A 23,076-nucleotide genomic window follows, 5' to 3' on the forward strand; every position below is an offset into this window, starting at 1 on the left:
ATCTGTCATCTTTCAGCAGAGCCAGTCTAGCTGTTCATTCTGTTTCTAGTCTTCCCTTTGTTTATTTCTTTGGATCCAGTTTTTAGCTTTCAGTTCTGGGATCGATACATGCTCATAAATAAATACATGATCCGGAATATAACCTGGAAAAGAAAGTGAGTTAACGTTACTCTTTCCCCATAATGTCAAACTATTCTTTTACAAGACACTTCTGGCCTTGGAGCTGCGCTTTACATTTTGGCACAGTTAAGTGAGGATATTTGCATGAGCGTGTGTGTGTGTGTGTGTGTGTGTGTGTGTGTGTGGGCCCTAAACAATAAAGCACTCCGAGTTCCACAGTAGCCTCTAATTGATTTCACTTTGGAGGGAAACTAAATTGATGTAAATCTGTCTACAGAGCCAATATTCCTTGCCAGATATACAGATGGAGAGGACACGGGGCGATGAGATATGCTAATATATGCTGCTGCAGCACAGAGCTGTTTCACGCAGAGTGATATAATAAAATCTCCTCCCTCTTAAGAAAAGTAATGCGATACTGAACCATTTGGGTCGTGAGGTTTTTCACGTCCATTAAGTGGTGGCACTGTTAAGAGCAGCAGAGTGCACATTTTTGTAGCCATCCAGGAGGACCATTTTCACCCTGCGTTATGTAACACCTCTACACTGATAATCAGCCCCCACGAGCAACTGTTTATGAATTCCTGCATTGCGAAGATGCCTTGATGAGTACGACCGCAGTACATGCCAGTCTGGTACATAACTGCGATATTTACCGATGTTGAGGAAGTCGGACCTGTATTGACAAGTCATGCCGAAACCAAAATCCCTCCAGAAACCCGTGTCTTTCTTGATCACCTACAGGGAAAATAAGTGAGCGTTAAACAGCGTATGGAAAGAAATATCAGTGAAACACACACACACACACACACACATAGAGGAGGATTTGCACACCTATAGCAACTGGAGAGGTGAAATGTTTTTAAACCGTTCAGCAATGCAGCGCCATGCTGAGTGGTATTTTCCACAAGTGCATGGCACGGTTTGAAAAAGGAAACAGAAGAAAGGTTTGATTGGTGTGCGTTACCAGCTGTTGCTCCACTGGCGGGATACGTTCTGGACTTCCATAGATCAGACTGGGGTTGTACTGGCTGAATAACACTGGGTAGAAGACCTTTTTACCTGAGGTGCAGAGACAGTACTGTTAGAGGATTCAGCTGTGATCTGATCTGCCATTTAATATGCAACATTATACAAATGAAAATAAGACAATAACATAACAGGCCCACTTTAAAGATGTTTTTGTTTATCTCAGCCTGAAAGAACTCAAAATTCAATCATAAAAATCTGAAATTATGAGTGTTTTTGTTACTAGTCAAAATCCTGACAATTAGTTTAAGCTGTTTTAGCAGAAAAAAAGATTTGATTTGGCAAAATCACAATTTAAGCTCTTCAAAGAGATTCTGTCATCAGTGGAATTACAAATACTCTGAATTAACATTTTGGCTGGTCATTAAAAGCATTTCACACGCGTCTCCTGTGAGGTTTTTGACAGTCATCTCACCGGGCTGTGTGTTGAGTCGGCAGGTGTTAAGGAAGTCGGCGGTGAAGTAGATGTCCACGTCACAGAAGAAAAGCAGCACGTTGCCTCCCTTCCAGGCTCGGGCACCGACATCGAGACCCCGCCCTCGAGAAAACTCCTCATCGAGCTGCAGCAGTGTGTAGTTCTTAAAACTTGCCTCCCTTTATAAAGGCAAAGAGAAGAGTTAGATGAGTGGTTTTTCCAACTTTTCATGGCCCACCATTGAAGCCCAAAAAAAGCTCACGCCTCACAACACACAATTTTTATCAATAAATAGGAAAAAATTCCTGTGAAATAACAAACAGGACGATGGACCTTGACCAAACCGTTCTTGCGGTATAAGTTCAAAGGACATCTTCTTCATCCATTCTCTTAACCACTTATCCGATTCAGGGAAGGTGCATGTCTTTGGACTGTCAGAGGAAGCCGGAGTATGCAGAGAAAACCCACGCAATGCGCAAGAGAACAGAAAGGCCCCAGCTGGCCAGTGGATTCAAATCCAGGAGCTTTGTGCTGCGAGGCGACAGTGCTAACCACTACATCACTGTGCTGCCACACATTCCCGCTACATTATTAAATTACATATGGCAGCTTTTCCAGCTTTTGGAGGTGTTATTAACAGCTTACAGATGATTCTTTGGCCCATATATGACTCAGTTGTACCTATACATCACTTATTATATATTTATGCTGATGAATAGACTGATTGTAAAGTCCAATGTTTGTCTCTGCTGTTGGTTGAGTAATTTTTCCCGCACACTTTAATTTCCCTCACTAAACTTCAGGCAGCATACTACTTCACTGCAACTGTGTTTCTAATTGATTATTTTTGTTAGTTGAATTCTTTCTAGATCTCATTCGATTACTTGGTGGTAATGAGCTTTGGTAATGGCTATTTGACTATTTACTAAGCTAATTAGTTTGAAAATACAGCTACTGTAGTAAAATACAGTGTAGCTCCCACATTTTTACCAAATCTTGATGCCTCATCTTGTTGAGGGGCCCTGTGCCAGAACTAGGCTTAAGTAATTTTAACATTTCTAATCTTCTGTTTTCTGCTTTTTGAATGTTCCACCCAAAGATTAGAACATCATGACGGACAAAAGCGCACATCAGCTCAAACTCCCACACTTTCCACTCTGCTTCATGGGAAACAAAGATGGTTTTTGTCACCGGCCGCTGAATTTTTCAAGGCTGTAGCCTGAGTAAAGAGAAACAGCTGGATCCAGATGTACACAGCTGTGGTTTTTTTTCCTTAAAAATAACAATTCACACTGTTAGTGAATAATCCTTTACTCATGCGCGTGCATACAAAGAGTCAGACGCAAACACAAACTCTCTCTCTCTCACACAGACGCTGTATGCATGTCTCAGTCTCAGTGTGAGGCAGAACAAACTGGATCCTCCTTCATCCATGCAATGCTGGGAAACATGAGAAAGAAGCAGAGGAGAGCAGGATAACAGACACTCAGCTCTGTAGAAGAAAATCTGGCTGACCAGAAGAACCATTTAGCCAAAGGTGGTTTGAATCACACTCCCCACATTTCCAAATCCCTGCTGTGTGTGTCACATTGTCTGCAACAAAGTTCAATAGTGTGCAATATTTTTTTCAAGTATATAACTGTTTAAAAGCCTTTGTCTTGCTGCCTTCCATTCAGACTCTCCTATAAATAAGACTTTATGGTCCTCAATGGCCCTAAATTAAAGAGAAAAAAAAACATGACACCAGTTATGATACTATTCTTTCCCCATGTGAGCAACCACCTCTGCTGGCCAACAAAGAAAAGAAAAAAAAATGTCTTCACATCCCAAAAATGTCAAGCGACTTAAGACAGTCAGTGAAATTATATTGGGATGTCCACATCTACTTTCTTGCATGTGCTCTGTGCTGTCAGCAGGTCAGTACATCAGTGCACGGAGCCTAGTCTCTACATCTATCCACAGTTCATGAATCCAAACAGACTCAGTCTGTTTCACTGTCTAAACAGAGTCCCAGTGGACCCACCCGCTGGCACTAAAGCGTCCGCAGATGGCAAAGAGAGAGAACAATAACTCTGTTTGTCTTAAACAATGTTAATGCAACAGGAGCTTTATTCACGTGTTGATTCATTCTTAACTTTAATGGGAGAGGAGCTTCTCATTGAATCAGTTAGCAAATACATCTTTAATTCTTGCAAACAAGCCAGAACATATAACGTCAAAATTTCATGCGGGGTTGCCATGTTCCAGCAAGAACACGATGGCCTTCCTTCTGTTCTTTGTTTCAGTTACTTCTGTTGTAAAGGAACAGCTTATCCCTGTTTGCTGTAAAATCCACTAAGAGCTACTAGAGTGATTTTTCCACAGAGGTTTTCATAAGAATTAAACAAAAACTGGAATCACAGTTGAAGGTTTGCTAACTGGTACATGTAAAGCTCACTAATGATCACTACTGATTTCTGAATAAACAAACAACATATAGAGTTTTAATTATCAGATTTTTTGGTTTTCAGGAAGTTTGGAAAGAGCCAAGCTAACTGTTTTCATCTGTTTCCAGTATTTATGCTAAACTAAGCTACACTAGGCTGACAAGTTGTAAAGTTAGTGCTACCAGTCTTGTAATGTACCTGCCACCAATGTACTCCCCACAGACTGTGTGGTCTAAGTGTTCTTTCTGACCCGCAAGCTGGTTTTGCATTTAAAAATAATTCCTCTAACATAAAGTATGAGGGATGTTTGGGGGTTATGACTGAGTTGAATGAGTTTCCTTTTCTGAAGTGACTGACAAAAAGCTTGGATGAGGCAGCCCATGAGGGCCATTCAGCAGTGAACTTGAGTTAATTTATTTGTGATATAATCACCGTTATTGTCTCGTAATTTGAAGGCAGAGTAAGTATTCATTTCATTTACAAAGCGGTTTGCTGTTCATTATCTTGTTTCAATCAGTTGTAATTATGGCTTGTTCTTGGGTTCATTTTAATAACAGATCATCAAGGGAGCCACTTTTTTGGGTAAGTTTAATTTTCATGCACACCATATTTAATCTTAGACATCAGGGAGCAGGACAGTGAAAGATTCTTGTTAGTTAACAAACTAGTGATGCTGTGCTGCTCGATGAACTTTCATCTTCCCTGCTCCATGATGCTTTTCTTACTTAGAAAGTTCTGGCTCAAATTGGAAAAGCTGACACAGACCATAAAGCGGTTTTCTAGGCTTTAGTTTGACTCCCTTGCAAATCAGTGGGTGGTGCCGCCGCCTGTTGCATCACTTTTAATACAGAATCTAAGGTGCTGAAGGTGCATTTACAGATTACTTTAAGCTTACAGATATCCGTGTGTGTGTGTTTGTGCCTCCTAAATCCGAGTCCACAAATATGAGCATAGGCTCTGCATTTGTGTGTCAACTCAATCCTGAAATAAATCCTGGTTTTCTAAATGACTTTTTATATCTACTCTTTTTCTCCCTGGCATCAGCCCCACCACCACCACCCCCACCCCTTTTATGGGCTAAAATAGTCAATTTGTTTACTGTAGGCGTGATGGTACCTAGTAGGAGTGAAATTGTTGAAATTGTGTCAGAGTGAGTAAGTCTGTAAAGAGCTTCCCTGTTGTGTCTAAGCAGCAGGTCTGATCCTGTTAGTTCTGCTCAGTCAGGACAGGGAGGGGAGGACTGACTGCAAATATGGTGTGCCTAATATATGGCCATATCCACATTTCTCTTCATTTTCTACACTTTTCTCTGATACCAGAGAAGCATGCTCGCATTTTAGTCATGCTGCATGTCTCTACAGACACGCAGCGTGACTGAAATATATAATATAGAGTCCATCCATCCATCCATCTTCTTCCACTTATCCGGGGCCAGGTTGTGGGTGCAGTAGCCTAAGCAAAGAATATATCCTCAGTTGAAGTCAGCAGCACCCCACCTGCTCTATACACTGTGTGGGTAGAGCACCACTTTCCCCTCCTGAGCCACCTGATGGTTTGCCAGAACGTACCCGTTTCAATTTAAGGGTGCAACAGCTTTGAGCGGGCATTGGGTGCCATCTTGTTTAGCATTCAGTCTAAAGAGTCAGCTGGTCAATAACTGATGAGTAGATTTAGTTTTTTAATCACAAACCAAAGTTAGCATTCCTATGAATATCACAGACAAATCAATAGCCTCATCAAAATAAATAGCTAGTGCTAGACAATGTGAAAATCACCTAGGTACAGAGGTTTCTCATGTGACATCATGCACATGTTGCTAGAAAGTTGTAATATTGGATGTAGTGGTGCATGTGGAAGCCCTCAGGTCTTCTGGAAGGAGACACAAACCTAGCAAGGGGGTCACAAGCTAGTGCACTCCTAGTGCTGATCTGAAGCCCAGATGTGTGTCAGGAAGGGCATCTGTTGTGCAAAATCTTGGACACGATACAACCACCAGCTGTGAGGGAAAAATGTGTATTCCCCAACTGGCTGGTGAGTGGTTTGCTGTCGCAAAGAGGGCGCTTCACAAAACCCACCTTTGGATTGCTGCATTCAACCATAGTGTGCATGGAAGACAATGACTGACTGAAAGTCTGCAAGCAGGCGCTAACTACTAGTTCAAAGGTAGAAGGTCAAACGGTCTCCATTTCCAGTTTGTGTCGCACAGTTTCACTACAGCATGGAGAGTAGCTGGCAAGAATTTGCAGATAAGTGGGTGTGTTTCATGCAATCTGCTAGCAACCAACCAATTGCAAGAAGATTTTTGCCAACCAGTCGAGGAATGGATATTTTCTCCTTGTGGTTACCACATGGTTGTGGACCGGTCACTTGACCCTACATTGTCACCATGGTTGTCACGCGTCCAAAATGTTGAACAAGTTAACATCACATGGTTAGCTGTCATGTGTCTGGAAAACCTCAGTACCTTCATCTAATGTTAACAAAATGAAGATGCTAAACGGCACCTGCTCAACGCCAACATGTTAATGCTGTTACTGTGAGGATTAAGCATTTGGGCCACATCACAGACTCACTGGTATGACTGTAAACTCTTTGCCTCAAAAACACATAAAAATAGAAATAAAAAAAAAGCCTCACTCATCACTTCTCAATATTTTCTGTATGCAGCAATGCCAGTAGCTGTCTTATTATTTTTTTTTATTTTTTACGTGCAATAAATTTTAAATGAATCATACTTAATGTTTGGCTGTCTCCTGTTTACAGAGCAGGGGGAGGTTGGCACATCCTCTCTGGACACTTGTTCTTTATGGTGAGCTGGGGAATCAGCAGTCCATGCATGTAATGGAGGGGTAAGTGCAAACCATAAAAAATGTAGACTTGTGATTGCTGTCTGGCTGAGCCCTTAGGCAAGACACCTACAGGAGTTAATAACAGTAAGTAATTTTCAGAATAGATCCATATTAGAGGCATAAGATCTCTTCATAATGAATATTGGACAGCTTTCAAACTCATCAGTGATTTGGATATTATTTCATACACTCATAATCTTCTTCCAACTTCTGTTCTTGTTGCTTCCTGTGAGCTCCCAGCAGGGTTTTCAGAGATCGTTAACCCTTCTCTGCACTAAAGTAACGCCACATTGAAAGACAAGTTGCTACAAGATGAAGAGCAAAGAGTGATCTCATCCTTTGATGTTTTGTCTCTCCAAATTGCTGGTTCCTTTTATCTTGGTCCAATTTCCTATATAATCCTTGCTGACACCCTTTTTCCATCCTTGGAAAATTTGTTTTTTTTTTTTTTTTTCGAGTTAGTTCAGCTCTCCCATCTTATCTTTACACCTCTCCTCCAACTTCCTCTCCCTCTGTTTTTCCCCTCTGCATCTGAAACACAGTAATTATTCATATGTATCGACTAGTATCTCCACAGAACAGATCACTCATTCTTCTCCATCTTTTACACAGAGTCTGCCTCCCTCTCCATCTCTGTTGGTTTCTGCTCCACTCATGTTGCGTAGAATCATTATTTTCTAGCATGTAAGGCTGAGAAACATACAAGCCCCCTGTTGGTTTGAGTCTGAGTTTAGGCTTTGAAGTGTGTATGTGTAAGAACCATATTTGAAAGCAGCTGATTCTCTTTATTTTTTAAAAAGACACCCCTGGTGTCTGGAAAAAAGCTTAAAGAATAAGGCCCCGATTTCTGGAACATTACTTTCAATAGCACATACTCCCTTATATTAGCTTTTAATATATATACACTCTCAAATAATGATCACCTGCAGTAAAAAAGAAATAATTTAAACCCTGTAGAGGGGTTGATAAGGGTTAGAAAGCTGCCTGAGATCAAGGACAATTTAGATCTTGTTAGGCTCCTGGGAAATTTGCCTCAAGTAGTTTATATTTGCTGTGGATAGTCATGCAAATGCTTTCCAAACAAATTTGTGCAGAGACACTGTGCCGTTTAAAAGTGAGGAGTGTGACTGCAATGGGATTTTAAAGAAAAAAAAAAGACAAACAGCTAGAGGGTATTTGTGACAAACCAAACCTGGTTATAGAGGTAAATTTAATTTGCTGGAAATGCAGAATCTTATCATTCCCTAATGATGCCAACATGCTGCAAACAGATATTGACTTGCTGGCGAATGAAGGCATGTGCGTGTGATTGCTTTGTGGGAACCGATTTTGTTTTACACTTTCAGAGGCACACATCAACAGGAGCCAGGTGAGGTGGTTCGGGCATCGGGACTAGGATGCCTCCTGGGTGCCTCATGAGTGAGGTGTTCCGGGCATGTCCTACTGAGAGGAGGCCCTGGGGCAGACCCAGGACGTGCTAGAGAGATTATATCTCTCAGCTGGTGTTGGGAACCCCCCCCGATGAGCTTGAGGATGTGGCTGGGGAGAGGGACGTCTGGGCTTCTCTTCTTAGGCTGCTGTCCCCGAGAGCCGGCCCCGGATAAGTGGAAGAAAATGGACAGATGGATGGATGGATGGAAGCAGTACGCTTGTTTAGACAATGGGTGGTTGATGCGGTCGCTTAATTATACACAGATGTAAATCCATTTTGCTTTATATAAACACACAATGACTCCTATATTTATCCATTTATTTATATAAACAGCATCTACCACCGCTATTTTTTTACTTTCCTCAATGTGATCAGCTTGCCAACAGCAGGAGCAGAGTAAACAATACTGCAGCACGGGCATGCAGTAGTTAATTCAAACTTTTCTGTACAGATAAAACATTGACAGTTTTAAAAGCAGTGTCCAATCTATTATATAGCCAAAGCTAATATCCTTCACCAGCCCATTGATATATGTTATAAATGGGTGACAACACTTAGATCTAAGTGTTAGATTAAAGCTGGGATGCAATACTGTCACTATTCTTGGCATTTATAGACATTTACAGACTAACTCTTACTTGCAGCTACATACACAGACGTGCATGCACCTTCCCCTGCGAGCTAAAGAGCCGGTTGCGACTGTATCTGTGCACAGTCTGCATCAGACGCCAGATAACAAAAAAACAAGCTGTGATAATTCGTTTTCATTTCAACCACAGCCTGAATGTTAGATAAAAGGAAAGAGGAGTGGTGCCTAGATTACAGCCAGCGATTCACACCCAGATATGTTTTTACATAGCTTAGTGCTATGAGAATGAGAAGAGTATAAAAGAGAGAAGTTCAAACTACTGGACAATCCAGTTTATTTAATGCCGTTGTTTCACAGGCTGCACCTTCAATACTCAATACGAGTGCTCCCACACTAACTAACCATAAGGTTTCTGGTTAATTGTATGTTTTTTGTGTTTGTCTTTCCGCATTCGCAGGTTCTAAATTCGCCTTCTTTGCACTCGATGTGACACTTCTCTTTACGACCGTGCAATGCTACCTTTTTTTTTTTTTCATATCTCCACGGTTTCCTCTCAACACAGCGAGACAAAGAGACGCTGTGTGATCCCGGTGATAGTCCGACTGATTCAAGGCCGCACAAAAACCTTCGAGGCTGGGGAATCGACAAGTGTCACCATAGCAACCCCCCTCGGGGAATCTGCGGCACAGCGGATCTGACTCCCGATCAGCCAACAGCGATCCTCTCTGGAGATGTGGGTGTCCATGTGAGAGGGCAGCGTGATCACAGGCTTGTTGTAATTTATCTGTGCTGGCTGGTAGCTCTCAGCTCCCCAGCATGGGTGGCACACTGCTCTATTATTTATCAGACAGACTGGCGAGCCAGGAGGTGTGTGCACTCTGTGTGCCATGAGTGAAAGGCAGATTAAAAAAATGTGAAGGTTTATAGTGTAAGAGTTGAAACAGTGCTGATATTTCAATGGTGTCTGTTTCCAAAAGAGGGTGCACGAGTGGGACTGCTTTGGCTTCATTATGTAAATTGCATTTCATATTCTGCGTTAGGCCTCTGATTCAAAGATCTGATCTTGGCGGCGTTTCCAACCCACCTGGATGTGTTCTCCAGAGTGCTGCGGACTTCGCTCATCTGCTCTTTCCCAAAATACACCACCGTCAGATGGACCCGGCCGTCCTGACGCACGCAGACTTCCCTGTACATAAACACAAACACGCAAAGGAAGCGATAACATGGATGAAAGCGTGTGAGGAGGGGGGGAGAGAGGGAGAGTACAGGAAGGAAGAGCACATGTTGGGTTCTAAAAATACAGCTTTGGTTGGAGGAATCATTTTGTGTGGTTATAAAAGACAACAACTCTAATTAACTGTATAACTACATCATTCATCAAAAAAAGCATTCTGTGATTTCTGCTTTATAAAGCTCCATTTCTTTGGGTAAAATTGGTGGATCTTGGAGCCTAAACTTTCAGTATTTTCTGTTACTTTATTCTAAAAAGAAAAAAAAACTCTTTATTTTCATCTGTATTCCAGACTTTCCCCATTTTGACTCAGTGTTAACACACACAGGGAGCTCTTACGTGAATAAAACAGATGCCAGGTGGGGAGTAAAAGAGACACCAGGTGGAGATGCCTGAAGGCTCTTTGATGGAGATGTGTCAAATATATTACACACACACACACACACACACACACGCGCTGCAGATAATTCACCTCTCCCGTGGGGTACGCGTGCAGATGCACAGATGTGCACGCAGTTTGTCAACATCTTCCCCAGAGGAACGTTAGGGGGGAAATCATAGCACTCCGTAACATGAGGCCAAAATGCTTGAAATGAATGTGCAGGGGAAACTGAGCCATCATTTTTGCTACATTTATAAATGCTGTTGTATAAGAGGCTCAGCCTAAATTTTTGTATTATTAGAAGTAAATTGGATTAAATTGATTATTTGTTGGGATCTGATGAGACAGTCTAATTTGGTGCTGGGGCTACAGAGCAGAAAAAACCCCCCATCTGTTAACCATTTGATGGTGTAAAAGCCAGAAATTCATTTGAAAATCTGCACTGCTGGTCCAGTTACTGTGACTTCACATTTTATCTCTACAGTCTTATCTTTTAGCATCAAAACATTCTATTTTCAAATCCAACTGTCGACAAAAGAACTCATAATAAACATGAATTTACTTAATGTTATCGTCTCTAAACATTCATAAGCACACACACACACACATGCACTTCTTTCTTTGTGCACTTTTATTATAGATGAGGGCGAAGTGTTTGCTCAGCGACTCGCCAAGTCTTTCAAGTAAGTACACTTCTTGCTGTGCTGTATATCAACTACTGCTGGCCTGCCAGGGGGGCATTTTAATGGGCTGCAACACTGCTACTAAAGCAGGATTTACCATGTAAAAATAGCTGTGATAAGCAGCAGCAGCAGCACAATAAATCACAGACATTAAGGAAGACATTTCCTCAGCTGATGGTGATGGACTGCAGGGCTGAACCAAGCATGTTTTGCTCTCAGGTGATTAGTTTTGACAGCTGTGACTGTGAATTATAACAAGAATGACAGAAATCACTCATTGTATTTTCAATCTCAGAAAAGGCCATTAACCCTGAGCCTTCTGCTACTTCTTTTTCTAAAAATCTGTCATGATTTTATCTCATGCACACACCCGCTAGGATCTACTTGTAGTGGAATCCACAGTGTAGTGCATCTGAGATGTTAGTTATATGCTTTGTGTATGAAAATAGATTCCCTATGGTAATGAGGTGACAAAAATGGCTGTGATCTGCAAGAACATCTTTATTCATGTTGTGGTCTGAGTCATTTAAGTCTCTCAGATTTGTTTACATTCTGATTATGCCTACCAGCACCAAAATGATAAGACAACACATGCAGCTTCAAAATGTTAATTACATGTTCCTTTCTAAAAAAAAAATAAAAAATTAAAATAAAATCTCTCTGATGTTAATTTTCTTCCCTCTAATCTCCTCAGCCCCTGCCTCTGTCTGCTTGCTCCTTAATTAAAATTTGAAACTGGGTTTGAATAACACTTGGTATCACATTTTTCTGAATTAGTAACATGCGATGGAGAGAACCAGCATGAATAATTTATAGCAGTGCGTCCGTTTGTCATGTTGTTTATCTGACTTTGCGGTTACAAACTTCAGCTCACCTGAAGTTGTGCATGAACTGCTTGAACTTGTCCGTGCGTCTGGACAGCGGGACGATGATGTTGATGAGCACGTCGGTTGTGTCCACCCGCTCGCTCTTCACCTTTAGGAGCGGTCCGAAGGGCCGGAAGAGGACCAGGCGTCTGAACTCATTGCTCGACTCCCCTCTGAAGGTCAGCTCGTATAACGTACCTTTGTCCCTCTCTGTACGAGTGATACCTGATGGGTGAGATGTGGAGCATGAAATCATGAGCACATAAGTTGAATAGAGTAACCATGTTTGTTTCTTCTTGTAACACTGTAAAAGACTGCCAAGAAGTAATCAAGGCTACCACTACCTATTTTTAGTGTCTTAGTCCACTATACACTCTAATCAACTAATCACACGGCAGCAACTCAATGCATTTAGGAGTGTATACATGGTCAGTGTGGTGACTTTGAACACAGGATGGTTGTTGACACTAGACAGGCTGCTCTGAGTATTTCAGAAACTGCTGATCTACTTGGATACTTTCCTACACAACCTTCTCTAGGGTTTACAGAGTCTGCAAAAAAAAAATATATAACTATCCAGTGAGCATCAGTTCATAGGGTGAAAATCCTTGTTGATGCCCGAGGTCACATTTAACCTCGAAGCAGATGGGCTACAGCAGCTTAAGACCACACCGGGTGTCACTCCTGTCAGCCAAGAACAGGAAATTTGGAGCAAGCAACATTAAAAACATAGAACCTTTCTGCCCTGTATTGATGGTTCAGGCTGCTGGTGGGGCTGTTTTCTTGGCACGCTTTGGGCTCCTTAGTACCAGCTGAGTGTCATTTAAACAACACAGCCTACCTGAATGTTGTAGCTGACCACGTCCATCCCTTTATAACCACAGTGTGCCCATCTTCACATGGCTGCTTCCAGCAGGATAACACAATGACAATGAGTTCACTGCACTTGAATGGCCTCCACGAATACCAGATCTCAATCCAATAGAGGATCTTTGGGATGTGGTGGAACATCATGGATGTCCAAATGTTTCCAGCACCATGTTGAAAAGAATTAAGGCTCTTCTGAAGGCAAAACCCAGTACTAGCAAGTTGTAGCTAATAAAGTGGGGGTAGATTTGGGTAAACAAGAGAACAGTGAGAGTGATTCTGGTCAAAAATTAAAAGTCTGGATTGGACTGATCAAATTAAAGGTTAGGAGGTCACCTTGAGGTTCGTTTAAATCATTTTGAGTGTCGCAGATTTGCTTTTACACCTAAAAAAAAAAAAATATTAAACTTGATATATAACATATACGAGGCTTACTTAATCCATACATAAAAGCAAGTTGTAAAATCCATAAAACCCTCTTGAATCCTTTTTGCTTCTGTCCTGATTAGCCAGGCTAGCTGTTTCCATCTGCTTCCAGTGTTTACACCAGGTTCACAGGAAATGGCTGGAGCTCTATATTCACCCCTCAGGTTAAACAGTGCTACCACTCTTCTAATGTCAGCTTTACTACAAAGTGAAAAAGTAGTGTAAGTCTCTTTAACTGCTAATGATTTGAGCTTCTAGCAACTCCAGGAAAATGAGATGAATATTAGAGATATTTACTTCTTGTAAATGGAAAATTATAAAGACAACCAGTGGTAAAAATCTTCATAAGCCTTGCTGTATATTGTATAATAAGTTTCATATTCAAATGCAGATTTTAGTTTTTGGGGCTTGGAGTTCACTGTGTTTTATTTTGCTGCGATGACTTTGTGTTTCTTTTGGAAACCTCGTGACAATTCTGTGTTTTTAAGTGCCAAGGTAAATGTTTTTCCACCTCTAGTTTATTTTTTGTGCATCTGTCATCACTTGCCATCACTTGCTGGACTGATATATGTGAAAAAACAAAGGGCAAATGAGGCCAGATAAATCCTAATCATTGTCCACGGCCGCAATCAGTTATCTTGATGGATGCCTTACGTCAGCTTGTTTCCCCGTAGAGAGGTTGTTTTCCAATTACTCTGACATTACTAACTGATTATTGCTTTCAAACTTACCCCATGTGGCTGGTGAGGAAAGAAAAAAAAATGGAAATGGGATGCAAATAAAACCCCCACATTGCTGGAAAGAGGCCTTTGCTGTTCAAAGAGAGAAAACAGACAGCGCTGACAGATGGAAGAGAGTCAAAAGACTACTGACATAAAAAAGAAAGAAGGAGGGAACAGAGGGATTTCTGTGGGCAAAGATTTAGCTTGATAGCAGCTTGAATTAAGGCCTTCCTGTTAAATTGGCCTGCTTCCTGTGAGGCAAGGCCTCATTTCTCAGAGGGACACCATAATCTTTCATGTAGTAAATATGTTAAGCTATGTAGACTAAGTCCCACCGCTTCCTGTCTCTCTTTTTTTGTCTAGCTGGGCTTCTCTGCCTCTTTCTGAGGTCACAACTGAGTTGCTGGCAAGTTCATTTTGCATACCTCCAGTGTTTGTGTACAGTTTCAGCTCACTAGATTGCTAATGCAGCCCTGAAACTCCCTGAAGATGCTTTTGTCAGTCTGCCCATCCAGACTGGCTTTCATTTGTCTGACTGGTTGGAGACTGGCCTCTGTTGTTTGTTCAAGAACTGCTTAAAATCAATGTCCAAGTCCATTAAGGAGAATTAAGCACAAAATATGTTTAGGAGAGAATCACCATTTCATTAAAAACAGAAACAAAAAACAGCATTCTCCTGCTGTCTACTCAAGGAAATGTAGAGTCCATTTGTGTGAACACACAGATGCGCAAATGCATGCACATCCATTAAAATCACAGCCACATAAACAGCCCTGGATTGCACAGGACCACACACAAGCTAATACAGACGTGAGAAGCTCCACATAGTGACCTACAGTTCATTTCTCCCGAGCCAGGTGCCCCCTATCTATCTCTGTAAAACCTCCACCCACTCACACAGTGAAGATGGTGACCTTCAAAGAGCAGGCACACACAGTAAAATACCGTGTTTGAAGAGATACTCCGCTGTGATTGAGCAGCAGCTGTGCTCATTTCCTGAGGTTATGATCATAGCCGCAAATGAACAAACTGTGAGGATATCTGACTGTAGCTGGAGTACACAAACACACTCGTACAATTCTGACCTTCCAGGGATTCATGTTTAAAAAAAGATAAAGGCAATGCAAGATAGCAGAAGAAAGTAGAACGTTGTGTTCTGATGCAGGAAAAGCTGTTGACAGTAATACAAATGGGGTAAAGTTAGCAGAGCTCAGATTTACCGCCATGTCATAAAGAAAGACACATTTATTTATTAAATATGTTAAATTGTTAGTTACAACAGAGAGACAGAGAGTGAAATCAGTAGTGGAATGTAACCAAGTGTATATTTAGGTACACGTACTTCAATGATTTCCATTTTATATTAGTTTATACTTTATTCCAGGAGCCAATAGTCACAGAGCTATTTAACACATTCAAATATAATTTTGGCTTCCAACAATTATAATGACACGATAATAATAATAAAAATAAATAGAATAATTTTTGTGTTGATGCCCTCATGTTATCTTGTGTTATAAGTCCAGTGTAACACTTTGCTTTACAGTGATGCACTTTTGCACCTCCAAACTCCATGCCAGGCTGTGGCATGCTTAGTTTAGTTTAATTCAGTCACACAGGCTCAGAGACCCCTCGGGGACCTCCAGCCACCAGAGAAAAATATGTATTCTCCACCAGTTGGTGGGTGGTTGCTGGCTGCAAAGATGGTGTTGCAACAAAAACCTCCTTGTGACTACTTTGGTCGCTCTGTACTTTAAACAGAACACACTGACTTGACTGCAAAAATCCGCCATTTACCCTCTGAGCCATGCTGAAACCCGAAGAAGTGCAACGCAAATCAGAAACAGAGAACGTTCACCCTCAAAGTAAAAGTTGTGCATTACACCTGCAACCAACACAGTTCAAAAGGTGCAACTTTTACTTTGAAGGCGAGCGGTCTCCTGTTTGCACCGCGCATTTCAGAGTTTCACTTGGCTAGTAGTTTGCAAGTGTTTGCGGAACAGTCAGCATCTTCCACACAAACTACAGGCTACCACTGTAACCCGCTAGTGACCAAAACAATCGCAAGGAGGGTTTTTGTGCAGCACCAGTTATCTTTTTGTAACCAATTTCATGCTAGTGACTGCCAGCAACCTCTAGCAACCACTTGTCAAAAATACCAGTCACTGACTGGTACTTTGAGCTGACTCAGTCTAGGCCTGAGACAGCTCAAAGTAAGAGGGCAGACAGAGAGCCTTTTGCCAACAAGTTTTTTTACATTTATTTTGAACATTTACATTTACTGCAGTCTAACATAAATGTGCATGCTTTTGAAATCTTTGTGCAAAAGTTAAAAGTTAAAATAATTTCTGTGATTACGCTTACAGGCACATGGTGGGGCAGGATTATGGGGTTAAAAGCCTAACCTCTTAGCATCCACCTGGTCACCACCCATCTAGGTTTAGGGGTAGTGTTTTGGTTTATGATTAAACACTAAGGGTTTGTATCCTGAATGTCACATATGGTTAACTTTAGGTGATAACGACATGTTTAAGATTCTGCCCATATACATCATGTCACATAAACATGTCAAAAATAATCTAGAAGGCATCATGTTAACTTGACAGTATATTTGCTTTTAGAAATTGGTTGCAGATAAACACGTGTTTCGGGAGACAGGGTTGATGTTTAATGTGTTCTCACCTTCTATGAAGTCAGTTGGTGTGTAGACTTTGGTAGTTTGGGTCTTATCCGCTGCACTCCTGCGGTCCTGCTCCGATGAAGGCGTGTTGAGGCTGTGCAGAGCCGTCTCTAGCACCTCCCCTAGCTCCTCTCGTTTGTCCTTTCTCACAGGCTTCTCCTCAGGATGACGCGTCAGCCCCATCTCCAGCTGGTATACCCTCTGCAGGGTGAAGCTCTCGAACGGCATTACGGCGTACTCGCTGGGCAACCTGATGCCGGCAGTCACCTCAGCCTTTGACAGCTGGGCCCTCAGGAACTCCTGTAGGTCTGTCTGCTGGCTCTTTGCTCCCTGAGCTTCTCCAACAACACCTCCTTGAGATCCACCACCTCCTTCCTGCCCCTCTGCTGGGCCTCCATTGACCCTTTTCAGGCTTTCCTGTACTCCTTTCAACTGCTGGCTGCGCTCCTGCAAAGCCTCTTTCAACTGAGCTATCTGTTTCTTCAAAGAGGAGATGTGGAGGCGGTGCTGCTCCTCACGCTCTTGGAGGAGCACCTGGTAAGAATGGACGCTTGGAGGACCACCACTATGGGCAGGCCCAGCTCCAGCTCCTCCTGCCCCACCAGCTCCTGCTCCAGTTTCTGGCCTTGTGCCTCCTAGGCTGGGGTGATTAGATCCTGCATGGGGTAATACATGACTCAGTGGAGGGTCATTAGAATATGGTGGGCTGCACCTCATCACATAGAGGAGAGAAAGGGAGCAGCAGAGGAGCACCAGAAGCCCCCCCACACGGGACACCCATAATATTAGCCCGCGCCGTAGCATCACTGAATGTAGCATCAAAACTTACCCCTCCTGGTTAAACCCACAGACGTATCATGTAACCTCACACACTCTGGCCTTAATGATATCTGATTTGTGATTGTGTTCCATCACCCAGTGAGGAGGCGTGCTACTTATCAGCGTGAGGTCATTTAATTTGAATTAGGTCATTGCTTCCCAACTGCCCGAGACTGTTTTGTCACTGGCAAAATAAAAAATAAACAGCAGACACTTGTGAAAAAAACGCTTTCTCCCTTTCTCTTGGTCCAATTAGCTCCATGGTCTGCTAGAAGAATCTGTTCCAGACACTGTTGCGTCATCTGTCACTCATAAGTGACTCATCTGTTTGCTCTGACTCTCTCACTAAGTCCATGTTGTCCTCTTCCTGTCTCCCTTCCAGTGTCTGGCAGTAACTGAATATGCAGCCAAATAGGCTCCTATATAAATGTGGATGATGCAGAAACAAACAAACAAAAAAAATTTCAGTGAGAAAGCTAATCCTCGGTGGTCATCTGTGCATTTCTTTCCAAAGTTGTTTTCCTGAGAAAAGGAAACAGAAAGGAGAGAGACAGAAATCACTGTTATTGAAAACAATTATTTTTAACATTTTGAAACCCCCCAGCTTTATCTAACCACTGGATGTTGTGTCTTTAAAAGTGTACTGAATCAGAAACAGACCAGGCTACTTTGACATGTTAGTTTTAGGGTGGCAAAGAGTTGCCAATCTAAGCATTCCGTCAGGACTTAAGCTCCTGGAAAACAATGTTGTCACTGAGGATATGACGCAGTGTGCAAGGGCATCTGTTTAAAAGAGTAGAAATTATAGAGTGTGTGTGTGTGTGTGTGTGTGTGTGTGTGTGTGTGTGTGTGTGTGTGTGTGTGTGTGTGTGTGTGTGTGTGTGTGTCAGGGAATATGCTGCTCAATTATTTTTTTTTTTAATTAAAAGAACACTTTTTTAAATCAGACTATAGTCAGTTAAACTTCTGGGATATTGATCTGGTCAGTTCAGTGGGGGGGGGGGGGGGGTTGTTAATCAGTTTCAGCTGATTTGTTGTTAATGAAATTAACAACAGGTGCACTAATGGGGCAACAATGAGACAACAATGAGTGTCACTACTGGTAGCATGAGGTGGATATCTGGGCCCTACAGAGGTTGCACAGGTAGACCAACTCCTCCAGGATGGCACATCAAGACGTGCCATTGGCAGAAGGTTTGCTGTGTCTCCCAGCACAGTCTTAAGATCATGGAGGAGAGTCTAGCAGACAGCGAATTAACTCTAGGAGAGCTGCAAGGGGCTGTAGAAGGTCCTTAACCCATTAGAAGGGCTGGTATCTGCATGAGGAACAGGATGAGCATTGCCAGAGCTACAAAATGACCTCCAGCAGGTCACTGATCTGAATGTCTCTCACCAAACAATCAGAAACAGACTTCATGAGGGTGGCCTGAGGGCCTGACGTCCTCGAGTCTAGTGGACCCTGTGCTCACTGCCTAGCACCATGGCAATTGGCATTTGCCATAGAAAACCAGAATTGGCAGGTCCACTTGGTGCCCTGTGCTTTTCACAGATAAGAGCTGGTTCACCCTGAGCATATGTGACAGATTTGAAAGGGTCTGGAGAAGCCATGGAGAACATTATACTGCCTGTAACATTGTTCAGCATGACTGGTTTGGTGGTGGGTCAGTGATGGTCTGGGGAGGCATATCAATGGAGGGATGTACAGACCTCTACAGGCTAGGCAACGGCATCCTGACTGCTTATTTTTTTCCTCACAAGAATATATTTAACCTTTACTCACAAAACCTCTTGAGTGACATTTTAGTGGAATGGCTTTGTGGGTATCAATGTTGATTGTTTGGGCCACCTTTTTAGTCCACACAGTGATGTTTATGGTCCCCAGAGGATGAATCCTAACAACTTTTGTTATGAAAAAAAACTGTAATGACACGGATGGTCTTCTGAGTTTTTGTCTGGCAGCAAATATTACAAATGCACAGATGGTCAAATAGCAGTTGGTCTCAAAATCTGTGCAGATGTTTGTTTTTCAATTTCGCAGGTAAAAGAAAAAAATCTTCATTTAAAAAAAAAAAACTTTTAGACTTATTCAAGCTTTTTTTGAACATTTAGCCAGCATAAAACTGAGCGTTTGTTGCTATAAATTTCAGATGCACTTCGCGTTTTGTGGTAATCCACAAACATCAGCATGAGTCAAAGCAGAACTAAGATGGGAACAGTGGTGAGCAACTTCACCTTGAGTTTAATGTCTGATATCAAATCAGCATTTAGAAAAGACCAGTTTAGATGGTTTAGATATTGTGATCAAGCTGAGATGTATAGGAGATGATTATGCATCAGTAAGGTGCATCTGGATGTTTGAATGCTAGTCTTGAGTATAAATAGTGTGCCTGTGCATATATATATATATATATATATACACACACACACACACACACACACACACACACACACACACACACACACATGTTCTTGTGGGAAGGTGTTTCAGTGTTCCTGTATGTATCTGTAAATGTATCTCTGTGTATCAGTCTTGGTCTCTCTAGACTCCCCACACAGTCAGCTCTTTGACAGGACAGCCTGAATCTGAGCGTAATGAAAGGATTAGTATATGGCAGAAGTGAATACTGGACTGTGCTCAGATGGCTGAATCAGGAAAGACAGGGCGTCTCTCCAGCAGGACCTCCACTGCCGACTTAAAAAATGTTTGAGGAGAGGGTGCTCGGTGGGGAAAAAAGTGCCTGAGTTAGTGCAGGAGAGCAAGCTGTGGCTGCTCAGATGGAGTATCATCCTTTGAATTAGAGAAAAATCCTCATGTCATTATATGGAGCCATGGATCTTCAAAAAAATGTGGCATGACATTAATGGCAGTTTAATCAGTTCCTTTGGCTGGTTCACAAAAGCTTCTCATTAGTTGAGAGTTGTGGCCACATGCAGGGAACCGCCTCTAAATAATTACATTGGTTTTCCAGATGACTTTGACTTCCTGTAGCACACAGTTACACTAAAACTAATGCCAGTAAATGTGATCACAAGCCATTCATGCGAATTAAAGCACGTATCTAGTTCTGGCATTCTGAAGGTCAATTTCCATTTTTATTAAGGAACAAATCCACTACTTTTCATTTTTAAATGCAAGCTCCTGTAAGGATGACGCTACAGCCAGCAGGTGATAAGGTTAGCAAGCAGACTTTTTCACAAAATGTCAAGTTTTTGATAACTGTGTAATCAACCGACTGAGGCAATAGTGATTTTTCTTTCCCTGTGCTACTTCAAAGGGATTCTGCCTCTAGAAACTTTTGCTAATGTATCGCTAACACAACAAAAGTACATGCTGCCTGTGGCAAAGTGGTCATTCCCAGTTGTAAAGGTATGTGAGAAAGATTCATCAGTGGAAAGAAAGCTGGTGTAACTTTGATTTATGAGCAGTCAAACCGCTGAGTCCCACCGGAATTAATGAATTGATTCAGCCCTGGTTATTTGACTCCCCATGGGGATAGACATGGCTTCAACACAAGAACACCGCAGAGAAATAATTAAAGGCACATAATTTCCTGTTACCATCTACCAGTAAAATAAACACATGCTTTATCCTGTTTATCCTCACATTGTGTCTGACATGTGCTTTAGCTGTGCTAACAAGCTACGGAGAAACATTATACAGTGCTGTGAAAAAGAGTTTTCACAGCACTCTCTGCAGACCTGTGAAAAACTACAGCATGCCCACTGATTCAGCAGCATGTAGAACCACCTTTAGCACCAATGACTTGACATAATCATTTTCTGCATGGCCTTATCACTCTCTCACATGATAGTGGAGAAATTTCAGCCCACTCTTCTTGACATCGTCGCTTCAGTTCAGTGAGATTTGAGGTTTCGTTTCCGCACAGCTCTCTGAGGATCTGCGGTTTGTTCAGATGCAGATATGCAAACCTGAGCTGTGCTACCACGCTCTTTTTTAGAAAGAAGAAGCTGTCTCCTGGCAACCCTTAAAAACAAACCGTCCTTGTTCAGTCTTCTTCTAACTGTACAGTCCTGAACTTTAACATTTAATGCTGCCCGAGGCCTGTGGAACCTGAGATGTAAGACTTTATAACCATCACTGCTCCCAACAAAAACCACAATAACCTACACAATGTAGGATAATATATAATATACTGTAAATAGTCCGGCCTGTTAAGGTTCAACACACAGGCACATCATGTACATTGTATATAGTGTTATTATTAGTAGTATTAAGGTTAATCTTGTTTGTTGATTTTATATATATTCTTTTCTTAATAGTGTAAATTATTATATCTTTATTTATATTTATAATAACTGCGGCTGCTGTTACACCCAAATTTCCCCTCTGTGGGACAATAAAGGCTGTTTCTTCTTCTTCTTCTTCTTCTAGTTCTTGGGGGTTTTTTTGCAGTTTCTCTGAGCACTGCGAGGTCTCATCTTGGGACGTCCGCTCCTGGGAAGACTGTGGCATTGTGTTAACATATCTGAGTGCTCCAGAGCAGCAAAAGCCAAAATGTATTTACAGGGGTGGTCACACTTGATGATGATCAATGAATCAACTGATTTGATTAGCAGCACCTAGCTGCTAATTACCCTCTTAATTCCTTTGGAAGCAGTAAGGATGAATTAAGTTTTTCACAGGACGGCACACACAGTCCTCTGAGAACTTTCTTCTTTACATGACTGCACGTGTTTTGCTGGTATACTTTGTGACTATAGATTCAAAAACATTTCCACCTTGATCTACAGTTCTCTTCAGTGTTGTTGCAGAGATCCTTCAAAGACCCGAGAACCAATGATGTCTGGGTTTCCAGCAAACCCAAACTTACTGTTTCTCAGGGAGGAAATTACATAAAACTGTTCATGTGACTTTTGCATGTGGCAAAAACCACAACAATTTTACATCATGTTTTCAGCATGGATCGATTTCAACAGCGACAAAACCCAGAGCGAACCTGCCGTGAAATTTACCACAACAGTTCCTGTGTTTTCTCTCTCTCTCTCTGCGGCTCTTCAACCTCCTCTTTTAACACTGTGCTCGGCAGGGGCGGCACCTGATAACAGTTTCCTGATGGTTGTTTTAGTCTTTACAGTAAATTGCGATACTCTGTTTGACAAAATCTTTCTTGCCAGGATGCAACCAATAGATCTACAGGCAATACAAACACTTGTTTGTTTACCGCCACATTTCTTCCCTTTTTGAGTTGTCACAACTGATAAATGTGTTGTGCGCCTTATGAGATACGCTGGAAATAGAAACAACGATGCAGAGAGACACACGGAGAGTGCAAAATAATCTCGCTGTCACGAAGAAAAGAAAGTAAGAAATGAGAAAGAGAATGATTTAGTATTTGGTGACCAGAGATATTCCCAGCAGCAGCATCTGGGTCAGCCGCTAAAATCACTTCCTCCCCTCCCGCTGCTGTTTCCTGCCCGCAGGGGATTTGTGTCTGTTTGTTTCACTGTGTGTCTGTGTGTGTATTTATGTGGGAATAGCTGTAGCAGCGAAAAATATTAATGTTTTCCTCTTGACACCT

At 42.0% G+C, this 23,076-nt stretch overlaps 1 protein-coding gene across 1 annotated transcript in view; it reads right to left on the minus strand.

The window, feature by feature from the left end:
- The window catches only part of csgalnact1a (chondroitin sulfate N-acetylgalactosaminyltransferase 1a), a 34,151-nt gene that overhangs the window by 3,221 nt on the left and 7,854 nt on the right, over window positions 1-23,076 (minus strand). The window contains exons 2-7 of the mRNA XM_030743376.1: window positions 16,720-18,058; window positions 12,031-12,247; window positions 9,945-10,046; window positions 1,565-1,743; window positions 1,088-1,182; window positions 777-858 (exon numbers count right to left, since the gene is read on the minus strand). Coding sequence (XP_030599236.1) covers window positions 777-858; window positions 1,088-1,182; window positions 1,565-1,743; window positions 9,945-10,046; window positions 12,031-12,247; window positions 16,720-17,536 — 1,492 coding nt within the window. The 5' untranslated portion in view covers window positions 17,537-18,058. The remainder of the gene's footprint in view (window positions 1-776; window positions 859-1,087; window positions 1,183-1,564; window positions 1,744-9,944; window positions 10,047-12,030; window positions 12,248-16,719; window positions 18,059-23,076) is intronic.

The sequence above is a fragment of the Archocentrus centrarchus genome, chromosome 12 (assembly GCF_007364275.1).
Source record: "Archocentrus centrarchus isolate MPI-CPG fArcCen1 chromosome 12, fArcCen1, whole genome shotgun sequence".
In the NCBI taxonomy this organism is placed as follows: domain Eukaryota; kingdom Metazoa; phylum Chordata; class Actinopteri; order Cichliformes; family Cichlidae; genus Archocentrus; species Archocentrus centrarchus.